We start from the raw sequence: 17,904 nt of genomic DNA on the forward strand, positions 1-17,904 counted from the left end.
CACAGTGTACATGCTGTCAGTGTTGACTTGCACAGTACTGCCTAACACAGTGCACATGCTGTCAGTGTTGACTTGCACAATACTAACACAGTGCACATGCTGTCAGTGTTGACTTGCACAGTACTGCCTAACACAGTGCACATGTTGTCAGTGTTGACTTGCACAGTACTGCCTAACACAGTGTACATGCTGTCAGTGTTGACTTGCACAGTACTGCCTAACACAGTGTACATGTTGTCAGTGTTGACTTGCACAGTACTGCCTAAAAAGTGTACATGTACATGTGGTAAGTGTTTAGCTGCACAGTACTTTTGAAATGGCCTTGTGTGCCGGTTTGTGCATTCTAAGGTGTGTTGAGACAACTTGGCCTCCACTAATATGGTGTGCATATCTGATAGTCACACCTGGAACTGACCATCACAAGTGAAGATTTCTTGAGGCTACATTGTAGCTTTAACGCAGCAATCAGTCTTTGATGAGATTACATGTATATATAAGATTGATACAAATTCTTGGGCCAGAGTTTATCTCATTGTTAAAAAGCATGGCTACATGTATGTAAAGCTGTATGCTTTGGGGCAGTTCTGTACCTGGTTTGTATAGGGCCTTGGAAGTGAAAAAATTGGAATTCTAGAGTAACTTTTCCATGCCTTGAAAAGACTGAAAAAGCATTGTTTTTAGTGGTTTGGCCTGGATAATCCTAAAGTACAACATTTTGCATTGCTTCAGGCTCGCATAAATGTGTAGAATATTTATTCCAAGTTGCCTGTAAACTGTGAAAAATATGAGTTTTGAGGGGCCTCTAAAAGCATTGCAAAAAAAAACTGAAAATTCTACAACCTTGTCTGTAAGGCATTTAAGGAATAGAGGAATAGAGCTCAGTAGAGGAAAGCATTTAAAAGGCTTCATGTGAGGATGTTCTAAAGATCAGCACTCTCATCACCGATGCACTTTCCTGAAAACAAGAAATCTTATTATTTCTTGAGAACAAGACTATTCCTGTCCGTCTTCAATTCTGCTATTGTGTGTCTTGCATTCGTTTGAAACACAGGGAGACAAAGGAAGTGTGCGTCTACGTCATTGCCACCATAATTTGTTAGCCAATCACTGTTATTACCACACCACTGTTCTCTGTTAGTCTCCATTTCTGTTTGAGAGAACAAAGGCAGTGCAAATTTATTGGTCACACCCTGCAAGCTGAAGATGATTGTATCTTTGTGTTTCTCTGTTTCGCAGTATTCTTAGGATTTCTGCGATTAAAGCTGAAATTTTGAAGCCAAAGGAACAAATATATCAGTTCAGTGTAGTATGCATCTCTGACATTTAGTATTTACGTGACCTATTTGGGGGGTTTATGCCTGTGGATGAATTTCATAAAAAGTGATAATAATTCATCTTACAACATAAGCTGTACAAACAGTGGGGTTTTTTCTTGTGAGTGTTGATATTAAGTATAGGCCAAGCAGTAAATCATCCTGCTAGTCAAATTTTGTGACTACATCAAGTTAAGGAGATATATACACACACATATATATACACTTGCTAGATATATATATATATATATATATATATATATATATATATATATATATATATATATATGCATTGTGAAATTATTTTGACCATAATGCTGGCTACAGTCGTGTAAGTGAAATATTCCTTAGTGCGGCATAAAACACCATGCAAACAAATAAAAATCAAAGGCATTAATCATCATTCAAGAAATCAAGAGTACATAATGCTCACATTAAATTTGATGGTAAATTTTATTGTGCAGTTTATTAATGTTTGGGCACATGACCTGAGATCTGCATAACTTCTCACTGGTCGTCATCAAGCCTGGGCTATATTTTCATTCAAAATTTTCAAATTATCTCAGTCAAATTTTGTATTTGAATATTTTGAATTGATACCTGTATACTAGTGTGCCACAATGAATGTTTACCAGTGTAAAGTTGAATTTATTTTTATTCCATTGCAAAATTGTATCAGTCTATAAACTCATTGCAAGCTACTTTTTATGTGAGAAAAGAATGAGAAAATAAGGTATTTTTATTCTTGTTGAATTTAATGTGTTGGCAGGGCGTGAAGAAGGGTTCAACCTCTAAGGCTGCTGTAGAAGAGACAAAGGCCAAAGTGAAGTCTGTCCAAGATGTGGATGATGGTAAGTATCATGTCACAGGTGTATGATGTTGTAAACATGTTTCTTTTATCACAGAACTGTGTATAATCTTACTAATTTGTCATTGTGTGATAATAGCCACAGAATTCATTGGGGAGTGATAAAAATACTTATGTATTGTGTGTGTTGTGTGTGACGTGTAATGCGAATAATATTTCACGTTGTCTTGACTTCAGATACTTCTGAATTTAGTTGTCTATCTATTTGATATACTCAGGAATATTTCACCCATACAACAGCGACCAGCATTGTGTTAGTGTACCAGCGCAGGGCAATGACCGAGGGGCCTCTCACCCATGTGGTTGCTGTGAGTCCAAGTCCAGCTCATGCTGGCCTCCTCTCAGGCCGTATTTGTGCGTGGTAAGGTCTGTCAGCAACCTGCGGATGGTCACGCATCTCACCCCCACCCCCTGTTTCTCAGCTTTACTAATTCAGATGTACTACCAGAGACATTGCATGGCAGCCTCTTTATTTGTTGAGGTTCTGAAGTGTTCAAAATCAGGTTTGGTCTATGATGAAATTACACAGCATATATACAATATGTAATTGGCAAATGCCCAGACTGGTCTACCTGTAGGCATACAAGTTATACATGTACAGTATTTTAGTATTCAGGTCAATGTTTATAAAAGGCATATATTTTGCCGCGATGTCACGTACGTAAACATTACAGAAAGACCAAATCACTTCAGGGTAGGGGTTATTCTTAATTCTAAAGGAGTGCCGGGTCTAATGGGAAAATCCATGGAAGATTGGCTTGACATGAGACAACGCCTTAACCATGTTCACTTAGTCTTCCTTGTGTAACAGTTGCCTGTGTGGTGGAACGGGAAGCTCCACATGCAATGATATTGTAAACTGATCTAATCTCCTGTGTTTTGTATTGATTTTGGATCACATTACCAACTTCCTGTTGGTAACAGCTGAAGAGAGTAAAACCTGCCATCGTAAAATAAATATTCATGCACATGTAGGTATACATGAATATGTAGGTAAAACATTGTGGGTATACATGTAGGTATCTCACTGTGGGTATACATGTAGGTGTCTCACTGTGGGTATACATGTAGGTGTCTCATTGGGGGGACATCTAGGTGTCTCATTGGGGGTATACATGTGGGTATCTCATTGTGGGTATACATGTAGGTATCTCACTGTGGGTATACATGTAGGTATCTCATTGTGGGTATACATGTAGGTGTCTCATTGGGTGGGGGGGGGGGGCATGTAGGTGTCTCATTGTGGGTATACATGTAGGTGTCTCATTGGGGTGGGGGGACATCTAGGTGTCTCATTGGGGGTATACATGCACATGTAGGTGTCTCATTGTGGGTATACATGTAGGTATCTCATTGGGGGTATACATGTACATGTGAGTATCTCATTATGGGTATACATGTAGGTATCTCATTGTGGGTATACATGTACCTGTAGGTATCTCATTGTGGGTATACATGTAGGTATCTCATTGGGGGTATACATGAACATATAGGTATCTCATTGTGGGTATACATGCACTTGTAGGTATCTCATTGTGAGTATACATGTAGGTATCTCATTGGGGGTATACATGTACATGTGAGTATCTCATTATGGGTATACATGTGGGTATCTCATTGTGGGTATACATGTACCTGTAGGTATCTCATTGTGGGTATACATGTAGGTATCTCATTGTGGGCATACATGAACATATAGGTATCTCATTGTGGGTATACATGCACTTGTAGGTATCTCATTGTGGGCATACATGTAGGTATCTTATTGTGGGTATACATGTAGGTATCTCATCATAGGTATACATGTACCTGTAGGTATGTCATTGTGGGTATACATGTAGGTATCTCATTGTGGGCATACATGAACATATAGGTATCTCATTGTGGGTATACATGCACTTGTAGGTATCTCATTGTGGGCATACATGCAGGTATCTCATTGTGGGTATACTTGTACATGTAGGTATCTCATTGTGGGTATACATGTAGGTATCTCATTGGGGGTATACATGAACATATAGGTATCTCATTGTGGGTATACATGCAGGTATCTCATGGTGGGTATACATGTACATGCAGGTATCTCATTGTGGGTATACATGTAGGTATCTCATCATAGGTATACATGTACCTGTAGGTATGTCATTGTGGGTATACATGTAGGTATCTCATTGTGGGTATACATGAACGTGTAGGTATCTCATTGTGGGCATACATGAACATATAGGTATCTCATTGTGGGTATACATGCACTTGTAGGTATCTCATTGTGGGTATACATGTAGGTATCTCATTGTGGGTATACTTGTACATGTAGGTATCTCATTGTGGGTATACATGTAGGTATCTCATTGTGGGTATACTTGTACATGTAGGTATCTCATTGTGGGTATACTTGTACATGTAGGTATCTCATTGTGGGTATACATGTAGGTATCTCATTGTGGGTATACTTGTACATGTAGGTATCTCATTGTGGGTATACTTGTACATGTAGGTATCTCATTGTGGGTATACTTGTACATGTAGGTATCTCATTGTGGGTATACGTATACATGTAGGTATCTCATTGTGGGTATACTTGTACATGTAGGTATCTCATTGTGGGTATACATGTAGGTATCTCATTGTGGGTATACTTGTACATGCAGGTATCTCATTGTGGGTATACTTGTACATGTAGGTATCTCATTGTGGGTATACTTGTACATGTAGGTATCTCATTGTGGGTATACTTGTACATGTAGGTATCTCATTGTGGGTATACAAGTACAGCGTAAAACTTAAACCAATCCAATAAGTAAATTCATGTAATTCATATACAGGTTCCCATCTCAAGGATTTCCATGTTATCAGAATTGAACATCACAGCACATTTTTTTTTTCCTGGCTGCATGTTAACACAATAGATCATTGCAAACACAACTTTTCTCTGAGGTGACTAGATTGATTTATCATTATGAAGATCAAATTCATTTGATTCATTGTTGCCATCATTTGCATTTGAAGTGTCGTTAGAATTGTTATCAGACCTATAAATGCACACACCTAATGACTCTTCATGATCGTATGAAAATTGTTAAGTACGACGTAAAAATACCTGAAGCATGTTTAAGGCAAAGCATATATCAAGCACTAACTGAAGGTAAAACCATGTTGACCTTCCCTTTACGATGGTGTAGTTACCATTGGATTTGGTGACCAGAATATGGAACACTGATAATTGTATTTGTAATTCTTCAACCTTTTCGTCGCGAGTGGTAGATCCAGGATTGACTTTAAAAGTTGTAATTTCCTCGCTTGGCCTTCAGCATGGAGGGGATAGAACAACAACTGGTTGACCCGTATCAGTATAATGGCTTGGGCGGGGTGGCTTACTTGCCTTCGGTAAGTCATCTCAGTGAAGCAGCACTAAATAAAAGAGTTCTTTTATCCAAAATCCTGGTAAAAATTTGCATGAAGTGCACTGAAAGTTGTTTATTCATATCCAAAAGGTTGAGGAATTAGGATGCTGTAGTAACAGGCCTTTATTTTGTCATTTTGACCAGAACCTATTTAAAATGGATTGACAAAGCAGTTACCCCAAAGGTATTGATATATGTTAAAATAAACAGATTTCAGGAGTCCCATGCTCAAAACATTAATCATGTCAAACAATGTAAGTTTTATTGTAAAAAGTTTGAATGCGACTTTTACGGAAGTCCAAAGATTTTCTTAAAGACATGGGTGATTAAACAACATGGTTTGATTTTGTGATGACTTTCTGTCTGCAGAAGGCTGGATGACACAAGTGTCAAAGAAAGGTAAAAAGCATCGAGGAAAGAAAGATGAACCAGAAGCTTTGGACAAAAAAACAACAAAAGAGGAGGCTGCGGAATCACCAGCCCCAGAACCCAGGGAGGGGGAGGCAGCGCCAGTGGAATCCGCCAGTCCTCCGTTGGAGAAACGCAAGAAAAAGTCTCACAAAACCTCGAAGGTCTGACATATTTGTTGTATAAAGTGCGCATGTTCATGGGAGACTGAATGGTTAATAAACATATCAGATCTGTACCTTGTTTGTTTAATTTTGTAACGGAATGTTTCAGAGTCTGTGAGGGTGCAAGGATCTTAACGGAAAAATTACTCAGAGAATATGTTGGAGATTTTTTGCCAAAACTTTTTTGCCGAAAATCAGATTTTTGCCATTATTTTAGAATAGCACAAATAATTACCTTTCACAAATTATGAGACTCTTTGCTACTCTTTGACTCTTTGATAGTGTTACGATTTAAAATTCCTGATAAAATCTGTAAACTTTATAGGGGGTCACTTACAAAAATTTAAATAACATTTTGAAATAAACCATTTGGAATATTAATACTATAATTACAGTAGTATCTGTACTAGACTGATATTTTCAGAAAGGCTATTTTAGCCATTCGCAGTCTTAAAAATAGAGAAAATTGGATTTCAGTAGTGAATATGGAATGTTTTTTTGGCCAAAAATCTCTGGTGTTTAAGAAAAACTAGATGCACAGAATGAGGAGGATCCAGGATGCTTACTGGTACAAACATTAATGATGTGTAGTGAAGTGTATGTAGTGTGGATATAACTGCTCAACATTTTCAACTGCCTCTGGGAAAATATTTCAAAACATTCGGAGATAACTTACAGTTGCCAGAAATGCATATATAAGAACAATAACTGCAGTTGGATGTATAGCTTTGTTCACAACATGCTGACATCACCTACTGTAAATTGCCGACCTTTTGACCTCCAAATAATATTTTTGTGTAGTAGTTATGCATACATGTGCAATTATAGTGAAAATGATGCTAAAATGATATGCCTGTGTCACTAAAGATGTAAGCTTCACAAAAATGTGCAAATTACAAATGCATGTAGCTAAAACTTACAACTTTGGAAAATAGTCTGAATTGTAACAGATTTGAATGAGTGCTGTGTCACATTGATTGCTTATTTGATGGTACTTTACACGTGCATCCTCAAGTGAGGTTGGGAAACCTCGAGATCAAACCCGGGTATGTCAGGTTATAGCAAAGACTTAAAAAATGGCACTAGCTGCTGCCTTGCTTGGCACTAAGAGGTTAGAGTAAGGACACATGACTGTTCTAGGCACTTGAGTAACGGCAGCATTTTGGTGGCATGTCATTATATGACTGAAAAATTGTTAAGTATGATGTTAAACCTCATTCATTCATTCATCAAGTGTCCCCAGATGTACAGGTGTATTGTAAGTCAAGCTTTTAGCATGTTTGCTAGGTGTTAATTCAAGCATATGATAAAGGTCTTATTCTGTGTAGACGAACAAAATTACACTTATTGTGTAGGTCTGAAATGGGCCAACCCAACCAATGTTGTTTTGTCTCCAAAATCAAACTGGAAAGGTGCATAAATCACACTGGAAGTTGCTTTTTGATCTGTGAAAAGGTTGAGGAATTACAGGGTAAGCTGAATTAGAATGTATAGAATTCCTGCAAATCCACCCTAGTCTCTGCGGAATCTTTCATGGACTACCAAAGCAGCCGACTTTGACCTTCAGGGCACAGGTTCAAAAACTGCTTTTGTGGTTTTTAAGTCAGGAGGTTTGTCAGGTGTAAAGTGAGGTGCTTGGCGAGGAGCATGACTCACTGCCATCATGATATGGGCAGTCCATCATGTAAAAATTCTTAGTGGGTAATCCAACCCTGTCAGAAATATATGATACATCAGTAGGGCATTTTTTTACATATTTATTCTGGCTACTAAGAAAGATAGGGATTTTGAGAATAAAAGGAATTGAGTAGGGTTCCTCTACCAACATATTTATGTTGATGACCTAACTGGAATATTCTTGAGTATAGCATAAACATAAATCAAACAAATAAATAATGAGTGTAGGGCATGTAGATGTTGTGTTCAGCCAGGCAGAGCATACAGGTATGCCTGGAGCGTTATACACCTGTCTGAATCTTCTCCAAATCACAGGTATGGATATTTTAGTGCGGTTGTTTACAATACTGAATAGAAAACATTTCTACGTTTCGTGTTTCCTGCTCTGCTATGTATCTCCTTTGTGAGAACTGTATACATGTTAATAAACGTAACATGTAAATGTACACTGTGTACTGTAAAGCTTTAACCTTTTCAACCTCTTAAGCATTTTTAGCTCACATGTATATAGTACAGGCGTTGCTTATGCTGTACCCTGAGCATCAGCTTCGGTGTCCAATAATAGAGAAAGTAATGTTAAACAAAATGTTATGGTAAAAAAAGGACAGCAGGTGTTGAGCTCAGGGTTTGCACACAGCTTCGGTGTTGGGCATAATGTCAAGCGCACGTTGCCACTGCTTCGTAAAACGGGCACCAGGAGGCGAGAGATTTGTCACACATGTAGATACAATCACTGGTTATTATCGTTATATAAGTAGCATCTTGCATTTATAAGTATTGTTACACAAAAATGAAAAAAAAAAACATGAAAAAAAGGAAATTCAGATTGTAAGCAACAGCCATGGACAGTTACAGAAACCTGGCATAGGTATTGCTGATCCACCAGTAAACATTCATATACATGTATCCCGTAGAATAAGTCACATATTTGACATTTTAAATTTTATATCTATGCTGTGGCATCATGTTATTAAAGATGGCATTAACATTTGTGCACGTGTTGGCCTGCCATTGTCTAGACATCATCTTAATGTAGTCAATGGTTAACCAAGATGAGTTCATAAAATGTGGAATGTTTTGTTGTTGTTGTTATAAAGGGTGCCCCTGAAGAGGGCTCATCTACAGGTGGTTCAGGAGAACCGGCCCAGGCCCCAGTTGAGGAGCAAAGCAAGGAAAAGAATGCAGCTGCAGTGAAAATTGAACCTGAACCAGAAGCTGAGCCTGAGCCTGAGCCTGAGACTAAGCCGGAGAGCCTTGCAGAGCAGGTGAGTGAATATCAGATAATTAAATACAGGATATTCCACAATTAAACATGCATACCATGCATTCTGTTTAAGTGAGAAGTGAAAAGTGATAACCCACAAAATGCTACATGTAAGCATTGACTGGGTTATCATTTCTACTTTCCGCAAAAGTAATGTTTATCACATTCACCCTTCATTGTGCAATAGGGGCCTCTGTCGCTCAGTTGGTTAGCGCGCTAGTGCAGCGTAATGACCCAGTCTCACCAATGTGACCGCTGTGAGTTCAAGTCCAGCTCATGCTGGCTTTCTCTCCAGCCGTATGTGGGAAGGTCCGCCAGCAACCCTAACCCTAACCACCCACCATAATGCTGGCCGCCGTCGTATAAGTGAAATATTCTTGAGTACGGTGTAAAATATCAATCAAATAAATAAAATAAATCATTGTGCAATATTCCATTTATTGATTATATTTTGACAGTATCATGATTTTGTGTAGATGTATCTGAGCAAGTTAAGCCATGATTTTTAGCTGTAGGCCTATACAGACTTGTAAAATAATGACTGCTCCTGGAGCCAAGATGCACTTTCCTAACAAACACAGTAGAAGATATTGTGTTCTTTTAAATTTTCAGTATTCCAAGGCTTGATAACAAGAATCAGACACGAAACCTTGAATGGATCATTTTTGTGAGATTTCAAACAATTGAGAAGTCAACAAAAATGGTGGCTCTGAAGTCATCCAGCATTTTTATTTGTTTGCTTTTTTTTTTCTTAACAGTCTGTAGATGTGATGGAAGACAGTACCCCAAAACCTCAGAAGAAATCTAAGAATAAGAAGAAAGAAATAGACGACTTTGAAATCCCAGATGTTTACACAAAATCCCCACTTGTTGAACCAGTGGCCCTTCCAGCGATAAAACCAGCTAAAAGTCCGAAGAAAAACAAGAAGGATAAAAAACAGGAACAACAGGTTTTTCTCCTTTTGTAATTTTGTCGATTCTGTGATTTTTATACTCACATTTATGCCTTTTGATTCAACACACTGAATGCTGACCAAAAGAATATCCTTCACATTGATGGCCAGATGTTAAGTTCAGCAGAAGAATCAAAAGATGTTCCTTTACACTCCAGCCAAAAGTGGGAAGTTTTGGCAGCAGCCTGCAGATGGTCAAGGGTTTTCCCCGGACCTTACTCGGCTTCCTCCCACCATAATGCTGGCCGCCGTCGTATAAGTGAAATATTCTCGAATACGGCGTATTACACCAATCCAATACGTGTAAATATAAATAAATCAAAAGATGTTGAGACACACCTTGGAAGAAAATGATTATTTGAAATGAAATTGAAATTTAAAATTTCATGGGGTTTATTATACATTCTATTTTGTACATGGACATATGTATTACTTTTAATAGTGTTTCTGTCCTTACTTCACCAGAGTCTCATACCCACCAGTTCTGCTCTCTTCTGAGTTTTCAGCAAGAGTTAAAGACATATTGACCAAATTCACAAACGGTGATTCTCAACATGAAAATGGATAGCCTGATGCCAAGCGTGTACTAATCATTGACTTTTAAAATCAAGCTAGTGACCTGTCTTCTAGTGTGAGAGAACATTAAGCAAAATCTGGAGTAAGCCTTGAATTAGTGGTTGTCTTTCAGTGCGAGTTCAAACCCAGTCTTCAGTCAGGGAATTTGTAGATTCCGAGGCTCTGACTGTTTGGTGACAAAATTAAATGATGCTCAACGAAACTTGCATGGCATTCTCACTGTCTGATGATTGCTGAAGATCGATAGTCTTTGACTAATGTGGTGTATGTATCTACGTGTCATAAGTTTGTCACTACATGAATTTTCCCAAAGGTTTATCCTGGGCAGTCTGGTTTTCTTCAGCCGATGTTAAACATTAACTAAAATTCAAAGTTGTCAGAAGGTTATAATATCCAAAAATCTTCTGCATGTATTAACAAAAGTTGTGATATGTATTATTCAGACTATATTATGAGGGAAGATTTGTATATCATATTATACTTGTATATATATAATTTGCCATATTATTTAAGTCATTCATCGATTTAGCACCTTAAGATTGTCAACTTTATTGTTCAACAGACAATTGCAGATACAGTGTCTGAAGCCTTGGATTTGGAGGTCAACAGTGATCCAGTACCAGCTTCAGGTAAGAAAGTGATTCTGTAACCATAGCTACCCCGATAACTCAGCTGGTAGAGCGTCCATGTTGGGAACGGTAGATCCAGGGTCAATCCTGGTTTGGGTCACACCTAAGACTCTAAAAGAGAAAGTTGTAACTTTGTCTCTTGGAGTTCAGCTTTAGCGGGATAGTGCAATGACTGGTTGACCCGTATCAGTATAATTACTCTGGTGGGGCGCCTTACTTGCTTTCGGTAAGTCGTTTCAGTGAAGCAGCACTAGATAAAAGAGTGGTGGAAATCCATCCTGCAACTAGGAGGCACATTACATTCACCATAAGGACTACTTTGTCGTCATATGATAGAAAAATTGTTAAGTACGACGTTAAACTCAAGCACTCGCTCACTGTAACCATAGCCACTGGTATGTGAGTTATGCTTCAGGGCTGTTAATCCGAGACCCATTCTAATAGCCCTGAAACCTAATCACATCATCAGTTGTTTGTCATGTAGCATTGTGGGTACATGTGGCATTTTAACAGCAAAATTTAAGCAGCTCCCAAAAACTGCATTTTGTTTTTTTAATGTTTAACCTGTAACAGATTGTTATAATGTACTTGTAGCTGTGAGTCAATTATCTGAAGCCATGCAAGACATCCCAGCTGTTCCAGGGGTTTCCCCTGTAGAGAGCCCAATGCAACCTGATCCTTCTTCCACTGCTCAAACAACAGAAAACGTCACTTTTGACGAATTAGGAGGTGAGTAGTGAATATGGAGAGCTTAGGACAATTAAAGAGAAGTAGCTGTAACATATGAAGAGAATAGAAAGCGTGGTACTACTGTTATCTGTCCCCTACCAGTACATAGTGGGTGGGGAAACTAAAATTTTGAGCCCACCAATCTATCACAGAATTTTTTCGGACTTTTTTTGAAAATGGTTTATCATGTGAAATTGAATATTGGTTACCATGACAAGTTTTGGGTCAAGTTTGAGTTTTCCTCACCTATTTCCGATGGGGATCTGTGTAAACGCCTAGCTTTTGGACCTTGGCGTCATTTTAATGATGTCAATACGTGTTTCTCAACACATTATTATGACATCACAATGAAGACTGAATGACATTACCACGGTCCACTTTTGGACTTCCTTTATAAATGCTTTGTAGTTGCGAATTTAAACTTGGTAGACGCTTTCACCCTAACAAGTTACAGATCAGACTCCAGTTTCGGGCTGTTTTGTCAATCCATTACTTAAAGGATACGTGAAACGCTTTTTTTTTGATTTCATGATGTGCAGGTTATGATGTGTAATAACATATAAGAGTACAAACAAATTTTTCAACTTTCACTGGGCTCGGAGCATTTTGGGGATGTTCAACAAATTCCGAGCAAGATTAAGGATGACATAATTTCTGAAAAAATCTGATGGATTGACGGAAAATATGCATAATATAGAGGGGGTAAATAGCTATTATAAATATACCCCAAATTGATATAAATTGATATATCTGGGGCTTAATTTTCTTCATTTAGCATAGAATCTTTGCTTTCTAGTTGCTTTTCATGTATCTTTTTAAAAAGATTTCCTCGGAACAAGTTTAAACTTGGTCCTTGGCTTTACACTCAAAAGTTAGAGGTCGAGTTAAAATTGTACATTATGAAACAATATTATGACCAATTTTTTCGTGTTTTATTTAAATACTACTACAAGAAAAATAGTAATAAACAGCTAGAAAAAAAACCCGTCAATGCTCTTAACATCAGTTGAACACATACATTAACTGTTTAATTCCTGGAATGTATACCGACTGATGTGCGTTTTTTTTTTTTTTTTTCTCGTCCTTAATGAAAATGTTGAGCAATTTGAGGCTTTTTCATCAAAATTATGACTATTTTTGTCCTGTCTTGGACTTCCAATCAACCAGTGAAATATACATGTTTGATTTATGATAATATTTGTGATATATGATATGGCTTTGTTGCAGATTCCTGATTGAAGCAAAGGTCAAGACGAAAAAGAAGAAAGCCAGAAGAGAAAATTAACTAAAAGAATAAATTATATTTGAACTGTCTATATTTTCCAAATCTTAAAAAAGAAATATCAGAGGCTCAGCCCCCTATTATCAGGTTTAAGGGGCCATAACTTTTGTGTACATTGTGATTGGGAGTTATCTCCCTTGTTGTAGAATATTTGGAGGCCAGACTTATGGTTTGAACAGAAGGTTGTAGGAAACATTGATCTAGTCAGCAAGCAGCACAGGACAAGGCTGTGACGTTCTCATCATTCTGTAAACTGATGAAACTGAACTGGAAGGTCATTAGCAGGAGGCAAATGAAATCACCGAAAAGGTGAGACATAGTATAGCACCATGATCATTTCCAAAAAACGAAAACCTGAGACCTTGTCTGACATGCTCTTAAAGTCCTCCTTGAAAGGGGATATATCTCATGTCTACACTTATATAGACATATATTAATGTACTGTTGTTGCAGGACAAGAATAGGTAGACTAAGACTCCTGTTTCGCTGGTTCAGTACACAGTCGTACTGTTTGTTTTGTGTTATGATAAAAGCTTATTTTTTTGTTGCACAGTCTATTGTTTCCCATGTTAGAGTGTTGAAATCCATTTTAAAAACCAGCACTGTATGATGGTATGGTTGGGTATGGACAGAGATGGGGGATGGGAATTTGTCACCAGGAGGAATTAAAATAAGCCGATATTTACCTGTATGTGTAATGGTTTATGCTTAGATCTGCATCACCTGGCTTACGCATTGACTTGGCAATATTGTTTAAAGATGTTTTTGATACATACACCATTGTAATGAGATATTTTTTGGCATGTTGTATCTTTATGTTAGATACCTGGTCATCCAGCAGTCTGAAAAGTGATAAGCATTATCCAGGGAGGGTTTCAGTGGTAAAAGTGTTTGGTTGATGATATGCATCAACCAGGAAGGTTTCAGTGGTAAAAGTGTTTGGTTGATGATAAGCATCAACCAGGAAGGTTTCAGCAGGAAAAATGTTTGGTTGATGATAAGCATCAACCAGGAAGGTTTCAGTGGTAAAAATGTTTGGTTGATAATAAGCATCAACCAGGAGGGTTTCAGTGATAAAAATGTTTGGTTGATGATAAGCATCAGCCAGGCGGGTTTCAGTGATAAAAATGTTTGGTTGATGATAAGCATCAACCAGGTAGGTTTCAGCAGAAAAAAATGTTTGGGTGATGATAAGCATCAACCAGGAGGGTTTCAGTGATAAAAATGTTTGGTTGATGATAAGCATCAGCCAGGAGGGTTTCAGTGGTAAAAGTGTTTGGTTGATGATATGCATCAACCAGGAAGGTTTCAGCAGGAAAAATGTTTGGTTGATGATAAGCATCAACCAGGAGGATTTCACTGATAAAAATGTTTGGTTGATGATAAGCATCAACCAAGAGGTATTCAGTGATAAAAATGTTTGGTTGATGATAAGCATCAGCCAGGAGGGTTTCAGTGGTAAAAGTTTTTGGTTGATGATAAGCATTAGCAAGGAGGGTTCAGTGGTAAAAATGTTTGGTTAATAATAAGCATCAACCAGGAAGGTTTCAGCAGGAAAAATGTTTGGTTGATGATAAGCATCAACCAGGAGGGTTTCAGTGATAAAAATGTTTGGTTGATGATAAGCATCATCCACGAGGGTTTCAGTGGTAAAAGGTGTTTGGTTGATGATAAGCATTAGCAAGGAGGGTTTCAGTGGTAAAAATGTATGGCTGATGACAATGCTGCTTATGCATTCATTGGAGAATGAATTTTCTGCAATTACTTCTTAATGCACCCTTAATTGAACTTTCCTCACTGACCTTTCGAGAAAGTTGGCAGTTAAAGTCCTGAACTTGTTTTCAGTGCAGCTATGTGCGAAATGATTGTGAGATGGATTCTGCCAGATTCGATTGCATTTCATTATTGATGCACTATTGCACCTTGCCAAGAAAAAAAATGGTCTGAGTGTCTCACACACAGAAACACAAACGTTTGGTTTGTCAAAATATTCATATCATTGGAAGACAAATTATTTTTATCAACCTTCCTTTATTTTTGTGCAATGACGGGTCTGGTTGTCTTAATGTACATGACAGGCTACATTTACTGTATCATAATATTAAAAATGTCATTAATAAAACCTGTATATGCAAAGCTTACATTGTTGTGAAAAGAGCGTAATTTAAAACCAGAGTGGTGCATACATGAAATTCTTTTTTCGGTGTAAGCTTATAATAAATATAGTTTTCAAGGAGGCTAGTGAGAGTATATGTTAAGCACATACGCACTTAACTTGCCATTGTCAATTAAAGTAGCATATATATTCACACACAGTTCAACAACGCTTAGCTAATCTGTGTTGCTGGAGCAGGATATGTGCTTATATGATGTGGCCTCTCGTTTACACATCACCGCATGGTTTAGCTCTTCCAGTGTGCCTGCTTCTCTATTTAAATGAGCTATACCCCATTAAGTAATGTATAGGCAATAAACAAAAAATGTCCTGTATTTTTTTTTATGGCACCAAAATGTTAGAAATTACATGTTATGTTTTGCATCATACACATGTTACCTGTTTGCAGGTACATATCTGAAAGACGGCTATATGTGTAATAAAGTCAAGCTTGATCTCTTCAGATTACAGGGTTAATATGCAGTATGTATAGCTTTCATATTCCATTGCTGTTGTAGCAGCAGCATAATGATCTAGGCTAATTACAGGTGTGCGTTGCACTTTAAGCCCCCCTCCTCCTCCTCCTCCTCAAGATCATTTTAGTGACACATCCACGGGAGATAATTTGAAGGGCATGCGATGTGAAACGCCTGGGTTCAGCGTAGCACCAAGATTACTTTGTGTAACACAGGCCAGATTGGGATGAATTTGTTACCATTTCAGTTTTGGTGGTGCAGAAATTACTGGTAATCCTGAATGGCTATTACATAAACTGTAAAGGACTGTGTAACAAATGATCCTCAGGCAAACATGGTGTAGATATGTTGCCATCATTTAAAACTCTCAGCAAATCTGACCAACGGGTTGACCTGCTGGCCAAGTCAGGTTGGCATGGACTCTATAAGTGCAGTCAGCAGTTGTTAAAAAAATTAAATTACGGGACCTGTTTCACAAAGCAAATTTGATCTTTAAATTAAAATTGTAATCGAAATTGGTCTTAAATATGTTCATTAACTGGATAAAAATTGACGACTAAGTCTGGGCTGTGGTAATGCAATTTCCGACAAGTTTAAGCTTCAAATATTTCATTCTTTAAAATTGAAGTTATAGACTTCATCACACAATCGTTTTGTGAAACAGGCTCCAGGTTAGTTGGCATTATTGTTTACATTATGTTATGAATATACATATGATGTTAAAACTTGTACAGCGAGACTTTCTTGTTTTTCCTTTTTGTCAAAAGTTGGTGGAGTTATTGTTAAGACTTGTATATATTTATATATATATGATTTAACAATAACCATAGTGTTTATATTTCACTGTAAGTACAAGTGTACATGTATATCTGATGTAAGTGTGGTTGGGTCGGCAGATCTCACTGCCTCAATATTTTCCCTTGAAGATGTAGATTAGGTCAAATTAGCTATACGAACTTTGCTGAGATTGCCAGGTTTGTTGTATGTAAGGATTACACTGTGCCGTTTGATAAATGCTTAATCGTGTGTTCAATTTCATAACCATGTACATGCACATGTAGAGCAATGTGAGTAGATCTGAAGTACAGGAACATGTACATTTGCTGGGCATTATGTTTAGTGTTATATGGTTGTAATTGTTGTAAATTAGGTGATTTTGAGCTATGACTGTGTTTTGACATCCCCGTTGGCCGACATCATCACGTGCTGAGGTGATTTTGAGCTGATATCGCCTTGGGCTGAGATGATAAAGGGCTAACGATTTTTGACGGACATCACCATAGCTCAGATAATGTTGAGCAAATGATTTTTGTCTGAAATCACCATAACTTGAGATAATTTTGAGGTAATAACTTTGGTCTAACATCACCATGAGCTGTATTTGCACAAAATTTTTTTTTTAAAAATGCGCGTCAAAATGGCCATAAAATATGTTGGTTTTGAAACATATTCCCAGTATCATATCTTGCTACCTTAAAACAAAATTCAAAACCTGTTCAACAGTACTCTCAGAATTAGGGCAAAGTGAGTAACTTAATCAGTTATGGACAAAATTGTAATTCTCATACAGTAACTTATATTTTACTGGTTATATTAACTTTATTACCCCTATCCAGTTGGAGTGTTACTTAAATTACAAGGTGTATTTTTACCCTGCCTTGTTGGTGTTACAGGGGTTGGGTTTATGTCATGTTTCATCCACATGCTGATATATTGAGGATATTTGTCTCTGCAGGAAGGGAATCAAACTTCCACACAGTCCATAGAGGGATGAGTTCTTTAGTCCTCCATTATAGCTTGTTTTGTATACCTGTATAGCTACACCAACATAATCACCTTGTCAAGCCTATCTAGTTCTTCCAGACTACTCACTGCAAGTATGCTTTGTGACCTAGACTCCCTTGTTCAATGATAGCCATCCACCCCAGGTCCCACATAACACCCTGTGGGACAGTTTTTCAAAAGTGTTTGGCATAATGCTGCTATAAATTTTCATAGGCTGTTAT

General features: G+C 37.6%; 1 protein-coding gene across 1 annotated transcript; it reads left to right on the forward strand.

Annotated features, from left to right (window-relative positions):
• The first annotated feature begins 1,738 nt into the window (after positions 1 to 1,738).
• Positions 1,739 to 13,220, forward strand: LOC135470725 (protein TsetseEP-like). The gene is made up of 8 exons (XM_064749762.1): positions 1,739 to 1,759; positions 2,083 to 2,164; positions 5,955 to 6,157; positions 8,932 to 9,099; positions 9,857 to 10,048; positions 11,190 to 11,256; positions 11,851 to 11,985; positions 13,213 to 13,220. Exons 1-8 carry the CDS (start codon positions 1,739 to 1,741, stop codon positions 13,218 to 13,220), a joined length of 876 nt encoding a protein of 291 aa, XP_064605832.1.
• The last annotated feature ends 4,684 nt before the right edge of the window (positions 13,221 to 17,904 follow it).

This window comes from Liolophura sinensis, chromosome 7 (genome assembly GCF_032854445.1).
Source record: "Liolophura sinensis isolate JHLJ2023 chromosome 7, CUHK_Ljap_v2, whole genome shotgun sequence".
NCBI classification, from domain to species: domain Eukaryota; kingdom Metazoa; phylum Mollusca; class Polyplacophora; order Chitonida; family Chitonidae; genus Liolophura; species Liolophura sinensis.